The sequence below is a fragment of the Larimichthys crocea genome, chromosome XXIV (genome assembly GCF_000972845.2).
Source record: "Larimichthys crocea isolate SSNF chromosome XXIV, L_crocea_2.0, whole genome shotgun sequence".
NCBI lineage: Eukaryota > Metazoa > Chordata > Actinopteri > Sciaenidae > Larimichthys > Larimichthys crocea.
Window position 1 is genome coordinate 1,149,664 of NC_040034.1, and position 23,657 is coordinate 1,173,320.

At 41.7% G+C, this 23,657-nt stretch overlaps 1 protein-coding gene across 5 annotated transcripts in view; it reads left to right on the forward strand.

Annotated features, from left to right (window-relative positions):
- Positions 1–15,692, forward strand: part of mta1 (metastasis associated 1) — a 46,234-nt gene extending 30,542 nt beyond the window's left edge. For all 5 annotated transcript variants that reach the window (XM_027274628.1, XM_027274626.1, XM_027274627.1 and 2 more), the window contains 14 exons: positions 2,164–2,227; positions 2,628–2,745; positions 3,894–3,996; positions 4,300–4,399; positions 4,879–5,067; positions 6,888–6,962; positions 7,333–7,391; positions 7,666–7,808; positions 8,402–8,553; positions 9,829–10,018; positions 10,107–10,196; positions 10,890–11,045; positions 13,922–14,074; positions 15,015–15,692. In XM_027274628.1, coding sequence (XP_027130429.1) covers positions 2,164–2,227; positions 2,628–2,745; positions 3,894–3,996; positions 4,300–4,399; positions 4,879–5,067; positions 6,888–6,962; positions 7,333–7,391; positions 7,666–7,808; positions 8,402–8,553; positions 9,829–10,018; positions 10,107–10,196; positions 10,890–11,045; positions 13,922–14,031 — 1,549 coding nt within the window. In that variant the 3' untranslated portion in view covers positions 14,032–14,074; positions 15,015–15,692. The remainder of the gene's footprint in view (positions 1–2,163; positions 2,228–2,627; positions 2,746–3,893; positions 3,997–4,299; positions 4,400–4,878; positions 5,068–6,887; positions 6,963–7,332; positions 7,392–7,665; positions 7,809–8,401; positions 8,554–9,828; positions 10,019–10,106; positions 10,197–10,889; positions 11,046–13,921; positions 14,075–15,014) is intronic.
- Positions 15,693–23,657: the final 7,965 nt, after the last annotated feature.

Here is a 23,657-nt window from a genome sequence, read left to right on the forward strand (position 1 = left end):
GAAAACATGAAAAACTTCAGATGGAATTGATCATTATTAAACTCAAAACAAGTCAAAATTAATCAGGCGAATTGTTGCAAAAGTGCAATTATCTCACATCAGTGTCTATTTTCACTTGTTTAAAAAAAAAAAACCCAATGAAATTCAAAGTTGTAATCCGTCACGGTCCTGGATTATTTGGCGTGACATCTGTGGTTACAGCGGTTTAACACGTCAGCAAAACAAATCTGTTTTGCTGACAGAAATCCAGCAGAAGAACAACCGGCGTATCCGTTTACAGCGCGTCCAATCAGACTCGCATTGTTTTAATAAAGACGTCAGTCATCCGCTGATCTGATATCAGTTACTGCTGAAAACTCCCGTTCTCGTGTTTTGTGGGCACGTTTTTAATGAGCAGACGTAAACTGAGGTGACAAATATACATATCACATATCTGTCACATATCCTGTGGCTGCTTCACAATAAGAGGCCAGCCCAAAAACTCAAACTTTATTTATTTATTTATGTAGCAGCTCAAACAAACATGCAGCTCACAGATCTGCCTCAATACATAAATAAAATGTGGCCATACAAACATAAAATGTTGTAATAAAAATTAAAGCAAATAAGAAGAAAAAAGAAGTTTAAGCACAATAAACACAGACAGAAGAAGACGGCAGCAATGAAAATAATCAAATGTCAAAAGTCAATTTAAAAACTTGTTAGATTAATAAACATAAATAGTATGAGAGAGAATGATCAAAGTCTGGCAGTGAAGCATCTTTAAATAAAAGCCAGACGTCTGGAGTTTTTTCTGAAGAGTTTAATAATAAAAAACGTTTTCTTCTTATTGTTCTTGTTCTCATGCCAGAGCAATCACGTATTAAAATGAGGTTTGATTTTAATTAGATAAAGATTTAATATAAAGATTTCTATGATAGATATAATAAAGATTTCTCTGATTTGTCTGTAAATAGTTTGGACTACAAAAGAAAGGAGAAATGTCTGTAAGACGACGTCCTCAAATATCTAACACTTCCAGAGTATGATGATGATGATGATATCTACAGCTCGTGTAACAGCTATTTATTATTTACCGTATCGTACTACAATAAAAGAAAATCAGCAAGTTCTCACACTGTAACAAATATTTAACTTTTTTTTTTTTTTTTTAATTATCAAAATATTTGCTGATTAATTGACTAATTGTCAGACTTCTGGTAGGTAATGAGGTAGCATGAATAATTTAGCAGCAGCAAATGCTGCTAATGATATAATGATATAATTTCATCTCTGAGTCTGAGCGTACTGTTTTTTTAATGAACTCTGAGATTTAATTAAACATCTGACTTCTTGACCCAGTGTTTCTATTTCTGCCCTGAACATTGTTTAAACTGCTTATCCTGTTTTTATGGCTCTGATATACGTGAATCAGATCGTGCAGCCTGCAGTTTGGAGGCGGACGATCGTCTATTGATCCCTTCAGTCATGTTATCCGCCGCACACAAGGTCGAGTGACGGTTCAGAGCTGAGTCAAACAATCTCAAAATAATCCGCTCCTGATACGCGGCGGCGTGCGCGCCGAGCACTAAATGTCAACAGAGAGCTTGATTCTACATCCAGAGCTGCCTTTGCTCGTCGGTAAGCTGCTGGCAAACCCACTAATCATTACCAGGTTATTACTTGACATTTCTGAAGTGAGGCAGGGAGAGCAAACCGACATCTGCTCGAGTAAAAATACACCGATGAGCTGTTTGTTTTAGCGAGGATTCAAACTTGATTAAGATTTCTTAACTTGGCGGCGAGGTTACACGGAGGCGTTCGAGTCTCACCCTGCCAAACTGTATCCGCTCCAGGCTGGAGAGGTACGACTAATTAGCTGGTAAATAATTTGAATTCAGACGGTAGCAGTTAAGGGGCAGGGACGAGGGGTGTCGGTGTCAAACACGCCGGTGGCCGCGATTCATCAAATAACGAGCCGTGCCAGCTGGAAACGCAACGACATCACGAAGGGGATGCAACCGGCATCAAAGTGTCTCCTTCAGAAGAGAGTTTGGACCAGCCTTCATCTGCCACTTATATAACATGTTATCCCCTGGACTTTAAGTCTGTGATTCCTGTTCACTCTTTCCTCCCTCCTCCTGCATGTCTCTCCTTCCCTTACATCCTCGCCTCGGGCTCCAGGGGGAAGTGCTGCGTGACGCTGCTGAACGAGACCGAAGCCCTGAAGTCGTACCTGGACAGAGAGGTGCGTACAAGCGAGTCCTCGTGTCAGATAATACGACAGGGTCTTCTAAACTGTGATTAGGCGTTAGATTTCAGAGTTATCTAAGAGTGTGTGTGTGTGTGTGTGTGTGTGTGTGTGTGTGTGTGTGTGTGTGTGTGTGTGTGAGACTTATGAGTTAAGAGATTCTTGTTTCCAGATGAATTATTCAGCGTGTTGACCCAGAATGTTCTTTTCACATACAGTAATGAGGAGACGAGAGACTAGCAGAGGGGAAAGTACACACACACACACACACACACACACACACACAAACGAGATACACTCCTCTCTTCCAGCCTCTGCGTCTCCCCCCCATCCCGTCTCGCTTCTTCCTCTTCCTTTCATTGCATCCTCACACCTTCCTGCCGTCTGTGTTTCCCAGGATGCCTTCTTCTACTCGCTGGTGTATGACCCCCAGCAAAAGACTCTGCTGGCCGATAAGGGGGAGATCCGTGTCGGGAACAAGTTCCAGGCCGATATTACCGACCTCCTGAAAGAAGGTACTCTTAAATTTTTTTAGCAGAGGAGCTTATATACGTTAACGTTATCCCGCAGGGCTCTTTTTTTACACTCCTGTGTACTCGCTTTAATAGTCGAGCAATTACAAAAAAACATGGGAAGTTTGTTTTTGCTCAATTCTCATGAACTTTAATCAGCCTCTTCTGCCCCAAGCTACCGTTTACTTTAGTTGTTTTATTATAACGTTACTCATAAAAAAAAAACAGCCTGTGTTTCTATGGCAATCACTGTGTGACAGCACAGATTATATATATATAAATAATGAGAGCATTTAAAGTAACGGTGTGCTGCACAAGTGACGAGACACTTTGTCACCCAGAGTGTTACATGACATCCGCTTTATTGACGGCGGTTGTTTCCTGTTTCACAACAATAGAAGCTCCAGTTTCCTGTTTAACATGCACACGTAACTGGATATAATATATATTGTGAGCATGGACTTATAAAATCATCACCTGGTTGCTATGGTCACCTGGTGAGCCTCTGCCACCGTGTTTCTATCGGCGACAATGGAGGCGACAGCGGGTCTGAAAACACCTTAAAGCTGTTTAAAGTTCACGCTGTGTGTTTCACATCTAAAGCTGACTGTAAACCCTCGGCGTGGTTTTCGACTCTCAGCTCGTCCGCGATGTAAAAGTCAGCGATTTATTTTCACTCGAGCACCCTGAAAGATTTTTTTTTTCCAGTGCCAGTGTTTGGTGAAGCTATTAAGTATTTTCGAATGTGACTATTTTTCTGCCAGATTTAGCTCCGTGTTTTGCCAGATTTTTATTCTTAGCAGGTGGGAAAACCTCTGAAAATGCAATTAGGGCACCAATGGGACTCTAAGCTCTCTAATTAAACCCATGTTAATGAAACTCTGCTACACATGTTAGAAGCTCCGGCAGGTTGGCTGGTTTGTTTGCAGGCTGGCAGCTTGACAGACCCCACCTATTCAACTCTGGGATTCATTAAAGCTTTACACGAGGTAGTCATTTTTTTTTTTAAACAAAAAAAAAGAGGCAACCTCAGGAAAGAAAAAAAACAAATTTCATTGTGGATTTTAAAAACTCTTGTTGTCAAGAAGGAGCCGCCGAGGCTTCGAGCAGCTGAAGGTGCACTAACCACGTCTGTGTCTGCGCTCACGTAGGCGAGGACGACGGCAGAGACCTGGAGAAACTAGAGGAGAAAGTCTGGGACCCGAACAGCCTGCTGACGGAGAAACAGATCGACCAGTTCTTAGTAGTAGCTCGGTAAGTCGATGCGGGGAAGGAGGAAGGTGGACGTGGTTTTCTTCTGGATGGAGCCAGGCTAGCTGTTTCCCCCTGCTTCCAGTCTTTGTGCTAAGCTAATTAACACCTGGCTACTGCTTCACATTTAAGATTATAAGAGCAGTATTGATCTTTAAACTTAACTCTTCCAAACATCTGATCGTCCTCATTTCTCTTTTTGAGCTAGTTTCAGCCTTTAGTCTGTCTGGCGTCACTTTATCACAGTGTAAAACTTAATTTTCTGTCTTATTTGGTCATCTTTTGCATCATGTTTGCATCCCGCAGGTCGGTAGGTACGTTCGCCAGAGCCTTGGACTGCAGCAGTTCAGTCCGGCAGCCCAGCCTTCACATGAGCGCCGCTGCAGCCTCCAGAGACATCACCTTGGTGAGAGATGCGCACATACATGAAAAGCGGCCTTGGGTTAAATCAGCATCACACGGTAGATGAAAAGTGTGGGTGTGTGTGTGTGGGGTGTGAAACAGTAGTGATAGTCAAAGAAAACACGAGTGCACATGTGTGTTTGTGTGTCTGTTAGGAATTGTTGAAGCCTGTGTCTGGTTATCCTTTAACAAGCACTTGGCCCCAGAAGCCTGATGAGAAGTCTAGTGTGGGTCTATTCTGCCCTAGATCTTATCCTCATTTATAAAACATAGACAAGAGGCCTTCTAGCTACACATATGCACACACACACACACACACACACACTCAAACGTAGCCCAAAGCCTTGGAGGAGAGGCTGTATATAAACTAGAAAAAAATTAATCACACTCCTTCCATCAAGTCTGCAGAAAATTGCCGAAATTGCAATAACAAAGTCCTGACACTCTTAACGTGTATTTCTCGTCATGTGATTTTTTTTTTAGTTTCACGCCATGGACACCCTCCACGCCACGGGCTACGACATGACTCGAGCCATCGCGGCGCTGGTGCCTCAGGGCGGGCCCGTCCTCTGCAGGGATGAAATGGAGGAGTGGAGCGCCTCCGAGGCCAACCTGTTCGAGGAGGCGCTGGAGAAATACGGCAAAGACTTCACCGATATCCAGCAGGACTTTGTGAGTAGAAAAGAATATTTAAAAGGAAGATGTTTATTCACGTTCATGCTGAAGGTTGGATTCAACTCCAAACATGAAGCCAGGGGACGGTTGGCGTAGCATAAGGGCTGGAAACAGGGATGTTTATGGACATTTTAACATGGGAGCTTATGGAAATCAACTCAATTCTGCATCCAACCTCAAGTGGATGTTTGAGGACCTGCTTGTTTTTAGTCGCAGCTTGGATATAACGTATTAATTAGTGAGATTTAGAGGCGCCGGTTCACACTACGGCATTTAATTTAATTAAAAATCTAATTTCAGCACCACCCGCTGAGAAGTCAGTCCTAAACGAGACGATCGTGATTATCTGACTAGATGTTTTGGTGCGACAAAATGAGCGTAATTTGCATAACGTCAAACAGTCCGTATAATTGTGGAAAACTTTATTTTATACGTCATTTTTCTGTGTGTTTTTAAAAAAAACGGCAGTACAGTACAGTGGAGATGGCGTATCGAGCACTTTGTGTGCTGCTCATCAGCAGACTCAGTCTGTGGGATGCCCATAGTCTCATTAAGAGATGTGTACAGTGGGTATTCAGTGCAGCCATAATTGCTGCATGTGAGTGCAGAAACCACAGAATTAGAGTTCTGTAGCAGACATTTGGACTTCATTTAGGCATTTAGCTGATGTTATACACAACAACCTTCCAGCACAATACCAGGCTTGTAAGCCGGGGGACTGCATCCAGCCTGTAGTTAGGAGCGAAAACGTTAAAGTTGAGCACAACGGCCAATTATCCGGAGAAACATTCCACGCGAATATCTTTGTGAAAAAAAAAACAAGTGGAAGCAGGAGAAAGCTGCCTTTCTGCCGTCCTCTGCCGAGGAGAATGGTGCTGCCCGTCTGTGGACTAATCTCTCACTGTGTGCATCACTCCACCACCTGGTGGCTGGCTGCTGTCAGTGCCGCTCACTCAGGTTTCCACCCAGGCCCTGTGCTCAAACAACAAGGACTACACCACCATTATGGGTGGGGCCTCCCGCTTTGACAGCTCGTTTTTCTTTCAAACTTCTTCAGAGGGAACTTTACGATCCGACTCAAGGAGGTTCAGACCGTTTCTGTGGCCGGCGGCGTTGTTTCTGGTCATTTACATAAAAGGGTCTCTTTGTATTAAAGGGTGTGTTGGTGACAGATGAGTGAAATACAGTTTGCTAAAGACATTTTTAAATGAATGTGGTGGTGTTGAGCGTCCCAGCTCATGTGGGGAAAGGAGGTAACACAAACCAGTTGTGTGTGGTTAAAAACAAAGTTATTCAGTACTTGAAATTCAGATTAATTATCCAACAAAAAGAGCTAAACTAGAAGGGAAATAAAGGCAGAGCGGATGCTGTTCAAATCAACAAAGTCTAACTACCTAAACGAAATCAAGAGAGAAAGAAAATCCTTACTATCTAAGCTGTTTATAACATCACCCAATTGTTAACGTTCACAAGCTCAACACAAACAACGACCAAGTGTCCGAATGTCCGGCGGTTCTAACTTAAATAACGCAGCTCGTCCAATCGGACAGTCGGGTCAAGTGCTGCTCCAATCAGGATCCTCCATGTCTCTGAGAAGGGATGACGCAGTGACGACTCGCCGAGCTTTGCATACACGATGAAACACTACAGGCAAAGTTATACACGTCAGCCACCTGAGAGTCTCACTGAAAATGTTGAGATGTAGAACATTGTAGAAAATATTAAATATAAATAAATAAATAAAATATTAAAACCTGGCAACAGCTACAGTGAGTTAATGATTCTTGTGTGCCCTCTCTCTCCTCCTTCTCCTTCAGTTGCCCTGGAAGTCCCTGACGAGTATTATCGAGTATTACTACATGTGGAAGACCACAGACAGATACGTACAGCAGGTAAACACATTCATCTCACCTCTTTATATCCTAGTAACCGTTAGACACTGATCTCTTTAGTGTGTATCTGATGTTAAACCGAAACGAACAAAAGAAATCTGTCTTTGTTTGTTATTTTACACTTTGACTTTTGTGTTTTTCACACGATTTCAGATCCTTTTTCTTTAATTCTCCTTCGTTTCCACCATCTGTCCAGTGTTATTTTGACTATATGTTTATTCTGGATTAAAAGTTACACCAGGATAATCACAAACCTCTCAAACGATGTGAACTCACGGTTGACAAATTCACCTTTTAAATGTTTTCGTGGGAATTAACGTCTCTTAATCACGTCTTTGTTATTCTACTTTCTCCTCTGTCTCTGCTCCAGAAACGATTAAAAGCTGCTGAGGCAGAGAGCAAGTTGAAGCAGGTCTACATCCCTAACTAGTGAGTACCTCAGTGCAAGTCTGCAGTCTTCCCCGTGAATACACTGAGAGATCGACAAAGAGTTGTTCTGACCCTCTGTGGTTTTTTAAAGTCAGACATCTGCTGCTGCTGGAGCACAAACCCTTCTCTTCACTGTATTAGTAGTCACGTCAGCTCTCAGTACAGTATCCGAAGAGCTGCTGTCTCTGGCAGCAGGCTGATGAATGTTATCTATTCTCTTTGGCCTGTATTATCTGTGCCGGTCTGACCCTCCATCTCCCTCTTTGTGTGCCAGTAACAAGCCAAACCCCAACCAGCTGAGCAACAACGTAAAACCAGCTCTGGTGAACGGAGCGGCGGGGGCAGCCGTCCCGGGACCTCCAGGCTCCGTGCCGACCCCGACCCCGGGCCTGGGCAGAGCCTGCGAGAGCTGCTACAGTAAGTCATTCACGCGCTTATCGAATGCATGAAAGTACCGTATTTATTTATTTAGATGAACTTAAGATGATTGCGTTGGCATTCGCAGGTGCATTCGTATTTAAATCACATTTAAAATGTCAAAAGAAAACGAGAGAGACGACGAGAAGCCAAATTTTTTTTCTTCTATCAGAAACCTTTTGGAAAATGTTGATGAGAAAATTGCCGGATTATCGTGCACGCACGGCCAAAACAAAGAGGAAAAACCGGCTTAGCGTGGTCTCTGTTATTAATGTGATGATGATGATCTGCTAACAGCTCGTGTTCTGTGGGAAATCTTAAAGGAAACCTCTCTCCGGTTCTTCAGTTCACAGGATTTTCTCTGCGTGTTTTTATTAAAATGAAGAGGGGAGAGAATATAATTACGTGCCCTGCAGCGAGTATTGTTTCAGTTATTTTAGCGGTTTTAGTTAATTCGGCGATGAATGATTAAAGGTTGCTGTCGCACTTGCATGCACCCGAGCACATGTTCATGATTACATGTGGACTCACTTTCCTTTGTCTCTCTGCTTTCTTGTGTTTTCATGTGTTTTTTTGTGTGTGTGTGTTTATAGCCAGCAGCTCTTACCAGTGGTACTCGTGGGGACCTCCCAACATGCAGTGCCGCCTGTGCGCTTCATGCTGGACCTACTGGAAGAAGTACGGAGGGCTAAAGATGCCCACAAGACTGGATGGAGAGAGGCCTGGACCCAACCGCAGCAGCATGGTACAAACTAACACAAGCAAACAACTTAAAGCCTCACTGCACCCGGAAAGTGAAAGTTTGTCCTTCAGAGAAAATCATTTTATCCTCGTGTAGGGAGAACCGACGGTTATAGGTCCAGTGTATAAGATGTAGGAGTATCTATTAGCAGAAATGGAATTAATTATTCATTAGTATGTTTTAATTAGAGTCTAAGAATGTGCCACTAAATCCTACAGACTGGACCTTTTAAGTTTCCTTATCGATTTATTAATATTTTCCTAATGAATAAGTTAATTGTTTTGCTTTAACATGTCGAAAACAATTAAAATATTCTTAATATAATTTCTAAACAAATAAGAGAAGCATCAAATCCACCCACCTGAGAACCAGCAGGTGTTTTCTGTCGGAAATGTTGATAAAGTTGCGGAAAATTGCTGCAGGGTTGTGCTACGATGTGTGTGTGGATGTGCGTATATGTGTTGAACGTAACTGCTGTGAAACAATTAGGCGAGAACTTTTTATTTCGCTGAGTAACCGTTTTTTATCGATGCAGCTCACTGTCTATGTTTCTCAACCGGTGCTCGCTCTCTCTCAAACCATTCGACACAAACTAAACTTGGGAAGGAAACTTCTTTGTGTCTCTATTTTGTGGTGAATTGTTGTTTAGAAGCTGGTTCATGAAATAAACAAAGTAAGAACACAACATGTAGAGTATCAGAGTTTAGATGGTCTCATTTTTCAGGCTGACCGTGGAGATTTGACCCCGGTCTGAGCATCTGATTGGCGACCCCTTGACGTGACGTTGGGCTACGTTTTCAACAAAAGTTGGATCCGGCTCAACACTACTACAGCCAAAACTGACGTTCTCCAATTAAATGAATGGAACAACCTGTTTTTTCGCTGTCTGAATGTCTTAATCTATGAAACACCTTTAATATCTGTACATGCTACAAACAGGCTGGGATAGATTAAACAGGATAGACTCAGACAGACTCACTCTTTAGGTCCAAAAGTCCAGTTTTTGATTGACTCCCTAACTCTGAACTTTTTACATATACAGTATGTTAACATGTCAACAAGATGTCAGATTAAGCCCCACATACACCCTGATGAAGGTATATATCTTCAGCAGTGAATTATTAGCCTCTAAGTGACGTTGGCCGGGCCGGTGTGTGTGAATCCTGAGTAATTAAATCTATTTCCGATAACAATTTACTCCAAATGTTTTCGGTCAGTCTGACCTGCCCCTCGGTCCATCAGTGTTCATTAGATGTTAATGCAGTGTGTTCCTTACAGAGCCCCCACGGCCTGCCCCTGCGGCACAGCGGCAGCCCCAAGTTCGCGGTGAAGACGCGACAGGCTTTCTACCTGCAGACCACCGGCCTGACGCGGATGGCACGTCGCATCTGCCAAGACATCATCAGGCCGCGATTTTTGGCCCGGCACCCCTACCTCCCTGTCAACACAGTGGCCATCAAGGCAGAGTGTAAGGGACCTGATCCCGCAGTGTTTCTGTCCTTTACAGATGGACGGTGTTTTTTCATTTAAAGTGCTTTTGTATTGAATTTGTTCAGGTGCCCTGCGGTTGCCCGATGGCCCAAAAAAACCTGTGGCACTGAAACCTGTGGACCGTAAGCCTCTGGAGTCTGTGGTTCGATATTTAGGTAAGAAGAAAGCGCCGCGTGTCTTCTGTTTGAGTTTCTGATGTCAGGCAGTGTTGCGTTATAAAAGGACAAGACAGCAGAACTTTGGTCACTTTGACTAAAATATCTTATTTTCATGGATAGTCTGAATGTTCAAGATCCCCAGAGGATAAAACCAACTGAGTTTGGTAACTTTTCCTCTTGAGGTTTGTGGTTTTTAGTGAAACGTCTCAACAAGGATCGGACGGATAGCTTTGAAATCTTGTACACAGATCCAGGCTCCCCTCAGGATGAATTAAAAAGACTCTCAAACTAAACATTAGTTTGTCTCGCTGCGCCGTTTCTCAAACCTCCTACACCGAGTACCACGGCAGAAAATATCAGACTGTCGGAGTACCACCATGATGACACCAGTGTAAGCCGATCCTACGCAGGAGGTTTATTTCTAATAAGAGGATCATGTAATGCTGAGTGTTATTGAACCATTTTACCTCCACTCGCTATCTTGCTGTCACATTTTAGCTCGTAACTAATTATAGACGTATACGCGTGCTACATGCACGAACAGAACTCGCTGCCTCTGTTAAAAATTCATTCATATATCTTGAATTTCAAATCGTTTGACTCATTTTCGATACCCCGAGCTGAATAACAACGACCAGCCTGTTGGCAGTGTGCACTTCACATCTCGTTCTCCGTTTCTCACATGAACAGAAGCACATCCCCGTCCGGCCAAACCCGACCCACCGATCCGCGGAGGCTCCATCTCTACAGGCAGCCTGACGCCCATAAAGGCCTCTCCCATCCTCAACAATGGCTCCCCGACCATCCTGGGCAAACGCAGCTACGAACAGCACAACGGACTGGACGGTGAGTGAGAGGAGAGAGCTCCCAGTGCAATATGTCAGAGTGTTTTATTGTTATCGTTAGATTTTATGATTTTAGCCTCCACAGTTATAGAATATCGTCACACTTTAAAACATCTAATTTCATGAAAAAATATTGGAAATAAAAATAGTTTTCCATTTTTCTCTCTTCAAATTTGATAATTATGATCCCCTGATATAAATTCCCGATTCATTGTTGGTTGTAATAGACTTTTAATGAGATATGAGTTAAATTTAACGGATTAAAAACCCCAGCTGCAGTTTTTTTATGCTCAAATTTGATCTGCATGAAATTACCGGAGTAGAATAATGCTGTCAAATAGTCCTCACAGCCCAGTCTTAATTATTAAAACTTAATTTAAGTCATGTGTTTTAATTTAAAGGTCGGTTATTTTAATGTTCGAGGTCGAGCCGAGCTCGGTGGTTCGCTCGACCGTCTTCACAGCCACACAGTTAAGATCCAACCACCGAAGGGTTAAGAGTTTGCGCGGGGCTCTTATCTTTTTGGGTTACGTCCCACTTTCCCCTCTCCCCTGTGAAATGAGAGAGGGGAAGAGACAGACTGAGAGATCAAGATAGTGAGAGTATGCCAGAGAGAGACAGAAAAGAGAGGGAGAGGATCGGATCGGCCTTGCTGCTTTAGCTGGAGGCTACAGACTGTGTTGTCATGGTAACAGCAGAGAGGAGGAGGAGGAGGAGGAGGAGGGCTGGGTAAGTGTATCCTGAGGGAGAGCATCTCCACTGGTCTGTGAGCACACCTCAGGCCCGGGATGGGATAACGCACCAGGAGGAGATTTGGGTTGGAAAGCAGCCAAGCTGACGTACCGGGGATTCGTTTTTATTTATTTCAACCACCACTTACTCACTCATATCTTTATTTTTAACGGATAGTTTGAGCGTCTGTTGCATTATTTCTTTGGTTTTAGTCAGTGAATCACCTACAGTCTGTGTTCTGCACTCCTCGTTCTCTTTTTGTTTTACGCTCACTCTTCAGGACATGAGCTGAAACTTAAGAGGAGTTCTTTAAGACAAATTTAGGAGTCATGATCGACCCGCTAACCTTCTCTGATCATGTCGTTGAAACCCTTCCAGATGATCAGTGGCTCGTCTGGTCTTCAGTCAACCCAAACAGTGACTACCCGTCCACTGGCTACCTGTAGCAGCCCACGTTAAATTCAAATCTCTAATGCTGACTAGCAGGTTCTTGAACACTCATACAGATATGTGTTACCTCCTCCGATAAACGACACCCGGCTCTGACACCCGTACGCTCAGGGTGATCCAAACTTTTCTCATCTGTTGTTCCCCCGTTGGTGGAACGTCCTACCAGTTCCTACCAGATCAGGGGCGTCCGTGTCTATCTTTAAAAACCTCCTGAAGACCTCCAGCTCTTCAGAGACTGTGAGATTAGTCGACCAGTCGATTAAACTACTTGTAAAACTGATCGTCGGTCGCATCTAACGTGTTTACAGCCAGCGTCTGTTCCACGCCGACGCCTGCATTGCTCGTAAGAGACGTCATCTTTGTCCGCCTGTAGGAGTTCAAAGTTATCGTCGTAACATTTGGCTTCAGTCGATTTCACTCTCTGCCATCTAACCTCAAACAATAGATCAATTTGAGATGCCGCTATCGAGGGTAAACTAACTAAAGAGCGAAGTTAAGGTGACATTTAGCAGCAATCGCATCATAAAACACCTTTCAGCCTCGCCGTTTATACCAGCTGACCTCCTTCTAATAAAGTAAACTGCGTCTTCATTTTCTTCATAATCGTCCGGCATGAAGATTGTTTGTTCCAAACCATCTCGTGACATTTAAACGCCGATAACTGCCCCAAAACTCAAACGCGTGTAACTAAAACAAGGTAACTTCTCCCTGCAGGGTCTTTTATCTATGTGTGGAGCATGTCGATCAGTCTGCTCTCCTCAGCTTTGGATTTGTGTTGACATTTTACGAAGCCGTTTGTTGTTTGCCATGTCTGCTCTTCATCTCCGACGAAAGTGTGTGCTACTAGCTGGTGTAAAATGGTCACTACAGAGCCGGGTGGTGTTGGTGGTGATCCTCAGCTGTCCGTCGACACGGTCTTCTTCTTCATCATCGCTTCATGTTGGAACAAGTTCAACGAAGGCAGGAAAGATCTGCAGGATGTCGTTTAACTCTCAAACAGAGAACTACAGTTGCTAACTTGCTTAAAGTTTCTGTGCCGTTGCAGTGTTGGTGCGTCGTCGAGCCATGATTTAGGACCGGCCAAAAAATGCTGGACTGAAAACTGATTTAAAAAAAACTGTTTTAGTAATTCATCGTCCAAATCTCTTCACACTATTTCCCAAAATGTTTCATGTTGTACTGAAAGAAATCTTTAAACACTTTGTTGGACTTCAAATTATGAGAATTATCACCTCGTGTTCGATGGATGTTGTCGAACAAATTAATAAAAATACGTCCGTCTGAGTCAGACTGTCAACAACGGATGATGAATATTTATAAATTTGATTTGCTCTTTGTTTGATTGTCAAGTGGTATTTGTCAAAAACAGCAGAAGGGGAAGAGTGTGTCAATGTTGAGCGGATTGTGGGAGATCATTCGAAACCAAATTTTACATTAACTAACTGTTTTGACGTCGATGAGCTCTGATGGAGGAGGTGCAGTGTTGAAATCTGACAGCAGTCGTGTCGTGTGAAGAGTTTCTGGACGAGTTGGAGTCATCAGAGAACGAGACAAGTGATTAATAAAGTGTGATCTTTGTATTCTGTGGATGCAGTGAAGAAATGAATACTTCATGGAGCCACCAGGGGGCAGAAGACTTTCTCCTTCAGTGTGTTCATCAGAGTGTGTGTGTGTGTGTGTGTGACTCCTCTGCAGGCACTAAATCCAAAGCGCTGACTCCGCAGTGGGACATCATGGCCAAACGGGTGAGCGAATCCGGGCGGCCCTCGGTCGCTCTGCAGGACGAGGTTCACGAACTGGACTGAGCGATGCGTGGGAACGACCTCCACTACAAACCCCCCCCGTGAGGTGAGACACACCTGATCTCTGATCATGCAACACTCTCATTTTCTCACACTCAACCAGAGACGACTTTTTAGTCAGTATGTGTACGGGATTATTGTTATTTTGAGGTGAACACAGCAAAGCTCTGCTGTCTTTATAAGGAGTTTTATTTTGAAAAACCACACTGCTGTCTGACTTACTGTGACTGTGACTCCTTTGTGTTATTGTTATTATCCTTTTTAGCCGTTAACACCCAGAATAAACTCGTTCCTACACGTTCTTCCACTTTTAAAGTCTTTTAAAGGGACAGTTCAGGTTGTTTGAAGTATCAGGTGCTCAGGTAGGTTTGTTACTTACAGCAGAGAAGAACACGGGACTAACTGCACAGAGTATTTTCATTGCTCTACCTTGTCAGAAAATGTTTTTATCAAAGCTTCCAGACATTACTGACAAAAACATAATTTGACCTCACAGTTGCTGCTCACAGGAGTTTGTTCGTTGTTGCATGACTACAGTGTTTCATATTGATCTGCTGAGCGGCTGAGGATCGAGGCAGAGTTAGATCGACGATAACAGTTTCCCGTCACAAAGGGCGGTCGGAGTGTGCAGCCGATGTTCAAAGGCTCAGTCCTCGCTGCAGAGGCCCTCACTTTATTATCTCCCTTCAGCTGCTACTGTACAATAAAGGTCATGGTACATTTATCGTACTGTGATCAGCGGCAGCAGCGTGATCCGGCTGCGGTGTTTGGATCTGGTTGACGTCCGGTTGTCTGCGTGTAGCTGTCTTTGTCTAACGACTCTGGTCTCGAGAGCGAGATTCGGTCAAAAGATTTTATTTTTTTTCTCAGCAGTTTGAAAAGTTTTGTTGTTTGAATTATGACACCAGGTCAGTATAAACGTAACTGTCCGGGCTCATAATGATTTATTTTTCCTCTGTGTGTGTGTGTGTGTTTTTTTTTCACAGCAAAGGGGGGAAATGAAACGGAAAAGTTATTTTCCAACACACCATAGCCGAGGGCAGCTGAAGGGAAGTTGAAGCTGAGAGGAGACGACAGCATTGGCCACCTTTCTTCAGTCAGCACGGGTCTGTCACGCTGCTGAAGACCAACGATAATCGATCAGTTTGGCTGCGGTCAATCAGAAGATGAGCCTGACTGTACAGGACTGTGTTTATTACTTACATTTCTCGTTATAACTGTCATTGTAATTATTGTTATTGTTATTATAATTTTTTTTACCAACTATAACTCCGCTTATTGTTTGTCGATCAAACGTTGGAACTTGTAAAGTTTCATGAAAACATGCTTGCAGAGCCCTGTGGAAAAGGCTGGAAGGACTGTAACATAAGCCACTCGCATCTTCTGTTTTTTGTTTTTTTTTAACAAGTTAAATTCAAACAAGGAGACGCACTTTTTATTTCAGCAACACGAGTTAAACTCCTTGTCCTTTTTTTGTTTTGTTTGTTTGTTTTTGTTTGTTTCAATGAATTTGAACGCTTTACGGGAAATCTTCTGTTTTGTGAGCCGGCCCCACTCTTCGGCCAGAGAGGTTTAACTTATTGAGAAAGACTTGCTGTTTTTTCTACCTTTTTCACAAGTAATGCATCTATGCTTAGATAATGTAATTAAAAAAGATAATTGATTTTCCCCTTCTTCTTTTGGTGTCTGTGCACGGAGGTGCTTCTTCTTCTTCTTCTTTCTTTTCTTTTTTCTTCTTCCTCACAAAAGTATCCAAACAGGGTAAAAATACAAAATAACTTGATTCATTTTAATTCCAAACTTCTTTTCTATGATTTGTGCCTAAAGAGTTCAAACACAGCTTTTGTAAGCGAAGGTAAAAAAAAAAAAAAAACTAAAAAGAAGGAATGTGTTTCATCTCCACTCATTTTGTGTTTATCTTTATTTTACATCCTTCATACGACAGACAAACATCAGTTAATCTAAGAAGATATACAAACAGCTTGACGGTTCATTCTTGACTTTAGAAACTGCTGCAACACACTGACAGAAAATTAATTAACTCAAAAAGGTTGAGTCTGGGACAACTGGACTTGTTTCAGGATCCGTGAAGAGGTTCGCCTCTCATCCAAGAAGCTTCTTCACTTCTGACTGACTGTGTATTTATACTAGGAAGGCTTGTAGATCCGCCCATTGTTCCACTTAGTTTGTTAGTGCTCATTGTTGTGTGATGGCTGTCGTCAGTCGTTGATGGTCACCTGAGCTTGGGTGTTCCCCACCAGTCAGTGACTTCACAGATCTACAAACAGTCCAGCTGCTCCAAAGATGGACCTGGATGACTGAGAACCTTCACAGAATTGACTTGTCAACTGTTGGGAAGTTGTAAAGTTTGATCGTTCCAACCTTCACAAATGTGACGATTTGCAACTTTTCCTTTTAAATTATTTAAAATATTATTCATTAGAATGGAATATCTTTACTGTCACTATGCAAAGCATGACAAAATTTAAGTGCCATAAAACATAAAACTTAAAAAAACAGAGATAAAAGAGTTAAAACATGTTACACAGGCATGTGGTAAAAATGGTGACACAGTATAGAATAGAATAAACTCTAATGAGAAAGAACATATGGTTCTACCTCTAAAAAATATATACATAAGAAAAAGATACATATGTGCAATAACTTGCATCCCTTATTATGTCCATCAGCTCTCTCTGCACAGAGGGAGTCATTGTACAGAGATATAACAGTTGGTAGGACTGACCTCCTGTAGCGGTCTTTCTCACAGTGGAGCTGCAAGAGTCTCCGACCGAAACCGCTCTGTTGTTTGAGCAGGAGGTCATGTAGTGGATGGGAGTTATTGTCCATAATACTGAGCAGTTTGTGGAGCATCCTTTTTTCCACAACCAGCTGCAGGGGCTCTCTTGCAGCTGTCCCTTCCTGTAGACAGCCTCAGTGTTGCATCTCTAGTCCAGTCTGTTCAGAGTTTCTGCAGATGACAGGACTCCCAAGTGGTGCTGAAAGTCTGAGGTGTACAGTGTGAAGAGGAAAGGTGAGAGTACGGTCCCCTGCAGTGCTCCCGTGTTGCAAAACCACCTGATCAGACACACAACCCTTCAGACACACAAACTTGTGGTCTGTCCATCAGTTACCCAGGAGATTGTGGAGGCATCCACCTGCATCACCTACAGCTTCTCCCTCAGCAGTGTAGGCTGGATCATGTTGAAGGAACTGGAGAAATCAAAGAACATTATCCTCACGGTGTTGCCAGCTCTATCCAGGTGAGAGAGGGCCCGTGGAAGCAGGTAGATGATCGCGTCCTCAACACCAACCGAGGGCTGGCAGGTAAACTGCAGCGGGTCTAGGGAGGTGGTCACCTGAGGTCTCAGATGGGCCAAAACCAATCTCTCCAGGACTTACAAGACATGAGACATCAACTGGTCTGTAGTCATTGAGCACAGCTGGATGCGACTTCTTGGGTACTGGAACAAGGCAGCACCAGAACCTTCTCCTGCATCAGACTCAGGTTGAATAGGTGCTGTAGAACCCCGCATAGCTTCAGGACTCTGGGGCTGGTACCATCCGGGCCTGCAGCTTTGTTCCAGGGTAGTTTCTCCAGCTGTCTTTTCACCTGGCTGCTGGAAACAGTCAGGCGGGTGGGGGAGGTGACGAGGGGCTCAAAGATCATGGATGTGTGGGGAAATGTTGAAGTCCATTGTGGGGGTCAATCTGTTAAAAAACACATTCAGTTCGTTGGCTCTATCCAGGCTTCCCTCAGGCTGACTCCCCCTCACCTTGAATCCAGTAAAGGTCCTCATTCCTGACCACACATCCCTCACGTTGTTTTCCTGGAGCTTTCAGTCCAGCTTCTCCCGATACACCCCCTTGCCTTCTCTCAGCTTGCGTTTTAGCTCCCTCTGCATGTCCTCAGTAGCTCCCGGTCCCCGTCCCTGAAGGCTCTCTTCTTCTTCCTGTTCAGCAGCTCCTTCAGGTCGCTGGTGATCCAGGGCTTGTAGTTTGGAAAGCATCACATCCTCCTGGTGGGTATGTACCATTCAGTGATGGCCTTAGCATATCCTCCTGGTGGGTATGTACCATTCAGTGATGGCCTTAGCATAAAAGCCGTGACCGTAACTAGGATGTGGCTGGGGTCGGTTTATTCATTTATTCGATCCACGTTGGGTAATTGTGACCGTAGTATCTGAAATCGTCGTCCACCACTCACACTGACTCATTTTATTCAGCACTTGGCTCCTAATCTTTTACAGAACATGTAACTGGTTGTTTTCTTTAAGTTCCTCTCGAGCTCCGTCAGATCCCATGCACTGTAATCTGCATATTTTCTAGAAGATTTCAGTCCAGGCTCTTTTCAGCCTCAGCTGAGCTCAGTCGTGTCATTGTGCTCTTTCTCTTCTCTATCTCAGAAACGTATTATTTATATTATCAGCGAGCACGACTCCTCCTTATCACGGATTAACAGTTATTTTCTGTTTCAGTCTGCTCGTGTAGGTCGAGGTCGATGCCGCTTGTTAACATAATGATGATGAGTGAAGACCCCTCCTGTCTTTACGTGAGGTATTTCACTACCATTAACATCCACTTTAAATCATATCTGGTTAGAGAGTGCACAGATAACATTATTACAGTGCTTAGACCGTTCATGTCTCGTTGAAGACCTCTTAAAAAGAAAGAATGAGTCCATTTGTTAGATCATCAATCACAAGCAGGTTTAATCATTTTCCCCAGAGTACAGCTCTGTACTGTTATTGAACTTTACCTTTATTTTGACTGTATCGTGTACGCGTGACACCAGAACGGTTCTTGGACATTTAGTTTTACCCTTCAGATAAATTCACCTCAAACTTCCTCCACCAAATCCCAAACTACAGGGGTCGTGTTTTGGTCGTTATGTCCCTCTGGATGCGTTGAGTTGTAATGGATTCAACTGTATATACGTGTAGCATTTAGAAACTGTTATAAGATGCATTTTAGATGAGCCAACAGGGGTCATACACCAGATGGAACAACGCCACAGAGCAGAAGGTGACTTGGACCGAGCTGTGGAAGGCCAATCCCAATCAGATCAAGTTCCTTGTCCAGGTGGTTTACAATATACCTCCCAGCTTGTCAAACATCCACATATAGGGCATGACGGAGACACCAACCTGTCCACTTTGCCCAAATCATGGAACCCTTGAGGCGCATCCTAAGCTGCTGCAGGGGCGGTACAGATGGAGGCAGCAGGAATACCGTGCCGCGCAAGGGACTGGCCGCCGAAGGTGGACCTTTTGGAGGAAGCTCAAGTTTCCAAAGCACTTTGCGACAACCACCTTTAAAACCTGACACATTGCTGGTGTCTGGTTCCACTAAGTAAGTCGTGCTCCTGGATTAGACCGTACCATGGCAGGACTGTCTAGAGGAGCCATTTGAGAGGAAGCTCGCCAACACCAATAGAGGTTGGGTGCAGCAACCCGATCTCTATTCAGAGCCCGTATGGTCATCTGTCTCAGATTTAAGGGACTCTACTGACAGAAATTTAACTTTATATAAGATAAATATGTTTTTATAAGTGTATAAACAACCTGTTAATAGTACTTTTTTTTGTTTTTGTTACCTTAGAATGATCCCCCACAGGTCGTCTCACAAGAGTCAGCCATGTTTCTATAATGGACAAACTAAACTCTGGCTTTAGATTGAGCCTTTCTCATTTTTCACTAATTTCGCGGCCACCTCGGTTTCTCCTCAACAACAGGAAAGAGAGGGTGAGGCGAGAGGGTTGCACTCGATTGCTTAACACCGGTCCTGTGAAACCTTTTGTGACCCCCTTTGAAAAAACAAAAACAAAAACAATGAAGAGTTTTGGCAGCATATAAAAGTGAAAATTGTGTTTCTCACAGCCGACTACTCAAGAATAAATTTTGAGGAAGCACTATTATAGAGGATGGCTTCCTGTTATACCTGATAGGAAGTCCTGACCTCAGCACTTGTTTGTTACCGATTATAGCAGCAACAACAAACCACTTCACCCTAATTTGCCAAAGGAAGTAAATTAGAGAGTAAATTATGATATCACTGACATTTATGACCCCGATAATGGTGCACTGTAAAAAATAAAATCATAAAACTGCCAAACCATGACAGTAAAACACTTTAAAATATACCATGTGGAATTATTGTGTTTTCCTGTATACAGTTAAACACAGTCATACTTCAAAACCTTTATTTATACATTATTTGAAGGGAATTTATACAGAATAAAGTAGTATTTTATATTAGAGAAGGGAATTTATACAGAATAAAGTAGTATTTTATATTAGAGACTGTAAACATCGTAATATCTAATAGCATAATGAAAAACTACCAAACCATGACAGTAAAAGACTGTAAAATATGCATATCCGTAACAAATATATCAAATATGAAATACTACTGTTTTACTATATACAGGAAAACACAGTCACACTTCATGGCATATTTTACGGTCATGGTTTGGCAGTTTTTCACTGTAAAATTTACAGACATTTTAAAATATGGAATAAATAACTAACCTCATACGTTACATCAACAGTACTAACATCACCTAAAAAAATTCCTGGCTCTTCATCAAACAAACACACAAAAAGAAAGAGACATTATTATTATTGGTGCAAGTGTCACCTCTTCTTGCGTAATTGGATATGTGTGAGGGTTCACACCTCATCCAACTCCTAAAATATTCATCCCACTGGAAGCCTGGTGAGACTAAACACGATTGCCACAAAGGTCTGAAAGTGTGGGAAAACAACCTGGAAGTCTTTGAAAGTTTGAGAACAATAGACTGGACAGGAATAAGGAAAGAAAAGGTGTGTGGAAATTATGCACGTGTTTATGTATTGTGGATGTGGGTGACGCTATAATTAAACAGTGTGACTGGCTCCACACCTGCAGCAAAGTATGTGAACAAGGGCATTAATTACCTCACTTCACCTGCTCTGAGTTTTTAAAGGGAAACTGAAATTAAATGGCCTGTTAGGATGTTTGAGCCACTTTTGTTCTATATTTGGATAATGCAGAAATAACTGAATTAAACTGAAGCTATTAAAGTTAGTCACATTCAGCATTTAAGAGCATATTTGGTACATAATTGTAGTTGAAAAAAATAAGGTCAGATTAACTGGTTTAACTGTAACAGATGAAGAGGGTGTAGTGTTATGTCTTTAGACATATTATTATGACATAAAATCATTGACATGGACTTTAGAATGTGTTTTTCCAACTTTTCATTTACTATTTGTTCATATAAACAATATATTAAACTATTTTACAATTTCACATTCAAAAAATTTGACGTAAAAGTACTTTAACCTCACCAAAATGTGAATTTTACTACTAACCACTACTCTGCTAAGCAAGACTAAGGATAAGTTTAGCTGTTTTTGTTGTTACTGTTATTTCAGCTACTACCTTCTTTAGTGGGATACCAAACTAAATGACCAAGATGTTAATTCATTACCAGTGATATGTTTTAATTACATGAAACATTCAGGAGGGGGAAAGTAAATAAATGTAGCTTTAGCCAAAGGCTAGCTGTGGCTGTCTCACCAACTAGCATTAGATCTAACTTGATTTGACTCTCTTGCATTGACGCTGATTTTGAACTGCAAAATTCGGTTTAGATATTTTTATATAAAAAATATGTTTGATGAAAATGATTGAGAAAGTTGATACAACAATAATAGATGTATATTAAATATGAAGCTACCTCCAGTTGTCGGTTAGCTTAGCCGGAAATGGCGGAAAACTGCTGGTTGCCTGGCAACCCGACTAAGCTAAAGCTAAACTTGCTAACTGTTAACTTGATTTAGCTCTCTTGCATTGACAGTTAGCTATTGTTTTTTTGTAGTAGGCCTAATTTAGATATTTTTATATGTAGATATTTTATAAAAAATAAAATGTGTTTGTATGAGATGTATATTAAATATGAAACTACATCCAGTTATCGGTTAGCTATATTAGCTTAGCTGGAAATGGCAGGAAAACTGCTGGTTGCCTGGCAACCATAACTTCCTAGATAAATACACAAAATGCCAATTTTACACTGTGGTTAACAGACTAGATATAAAATGTTAATGTCTGATAAATAATGACTGACTTTGAGGTGTTGACAGGTAGATTCTGTTTGTACTGACTTTAACTGTTTTTATGCTAAGCTAAACTTGCTAACTGTTGACTGTTAACTTGATTTAGCTCTCTTGCATTGACAGTTAGCTATATATATTTTTGTAGTAGGCCTAATTTAGATATTTTTGTACGTAGATATTTTATAAAAAATAAAATGTGTTTGTATGAGATGTATATTAAATATGAAACTACATCCAGTTATCGTTTAGCTATATTAGCTTAGCTGGAAATGGCGGAAAACTGCTGGTTGCCTGGTAACCATAACTGCCTAGATAAATGCACAAAATGCCAATTTTACACTGTGGTTAACAGACTAGATATAAAATGTTAATGTCTGATAAATAATGACTGACTTTGAGGTGTTGACAGGTAGATTCTGTTTGTACAGAGTCTAACTGTTTCTATGCTAAGCTAAACTTGCTAACTGTTGACTGTTAACTTGATTTAGCTCTCTTGCATTGACAGTTAGCTATATATATATTTTTTGTAGTAGGCCTAATTTAGATATTTATATATGTAGATATTTTATAAAAAATAAAATATGTTTGTATGAGATGTATATTAAATATGAAACTACATCCAGTTATCAGTTAGCTTATTAGCTTAGCTGGAAATGGCGGAAAACTGCTGGTTGCCTGGTAACCATAACTGCCTAGATAAATGCACAAAATGCCAATTTTACACTGTGGTTAACAGACTAGATATAAAATGTTAATTTATGATAAATAATGAGTGACTTTGAGGTGTTGACAGGTAGATTCTGTTGTACTGAGTTAAGTTTCTATGCTAAGCTAAACTTGCTAACTGTTGACGGTTAACTTTGATTAGCTCTCTTGCATTGACAGTTAGCTATTATTTTTTTTGTAGTAGGCCTAATTTAGAATTTTTATACTTGATATTTTATAAAAAATAAAATTGTTTTGTATGAGATGTATATTAAATATGAAACTACATCTATTTATCGGTTAGCTATATTAGCTTAGCTAGAAATGGCAGGAAAACTGCTGGTTGCCTGGCAACCCCGACCAAGCTAAAGCTAAACTTGCTAACTGTTGACTTTAATTTGATTTAGCTCTCTTGCATTGGCAGCTAGCAATATTTTTTTTGTAGTAGGCCTAATTTAGATATTTATATATGGAGATATTTATATAAAATAAAATATGTTGTATGAGATGTATATTAAATAGAAACTACAGCCAGTTATCGGTTAGCTATATTAGCTTAGCTGGAAATGGCGGAAAACTGCTGGTTGCCTGGCACCCAACCATGGCCAGCTAAAGTTAAACTTGCTAACTGTTTGACTGTAACTTGATTTAGCTCTCTTGCATTGACAGTTAGCTATATTTTTTTTAGTAGGCCTAATTTAGATATGTATATATGTAGATATTTTATATAAACATGTTTGTTATGATATATATATATTAAATATGAAACTACATCCAGTTATCGTTAGCTATATTAGCTTAGCCTGCTGGTTGCCTGGCAAC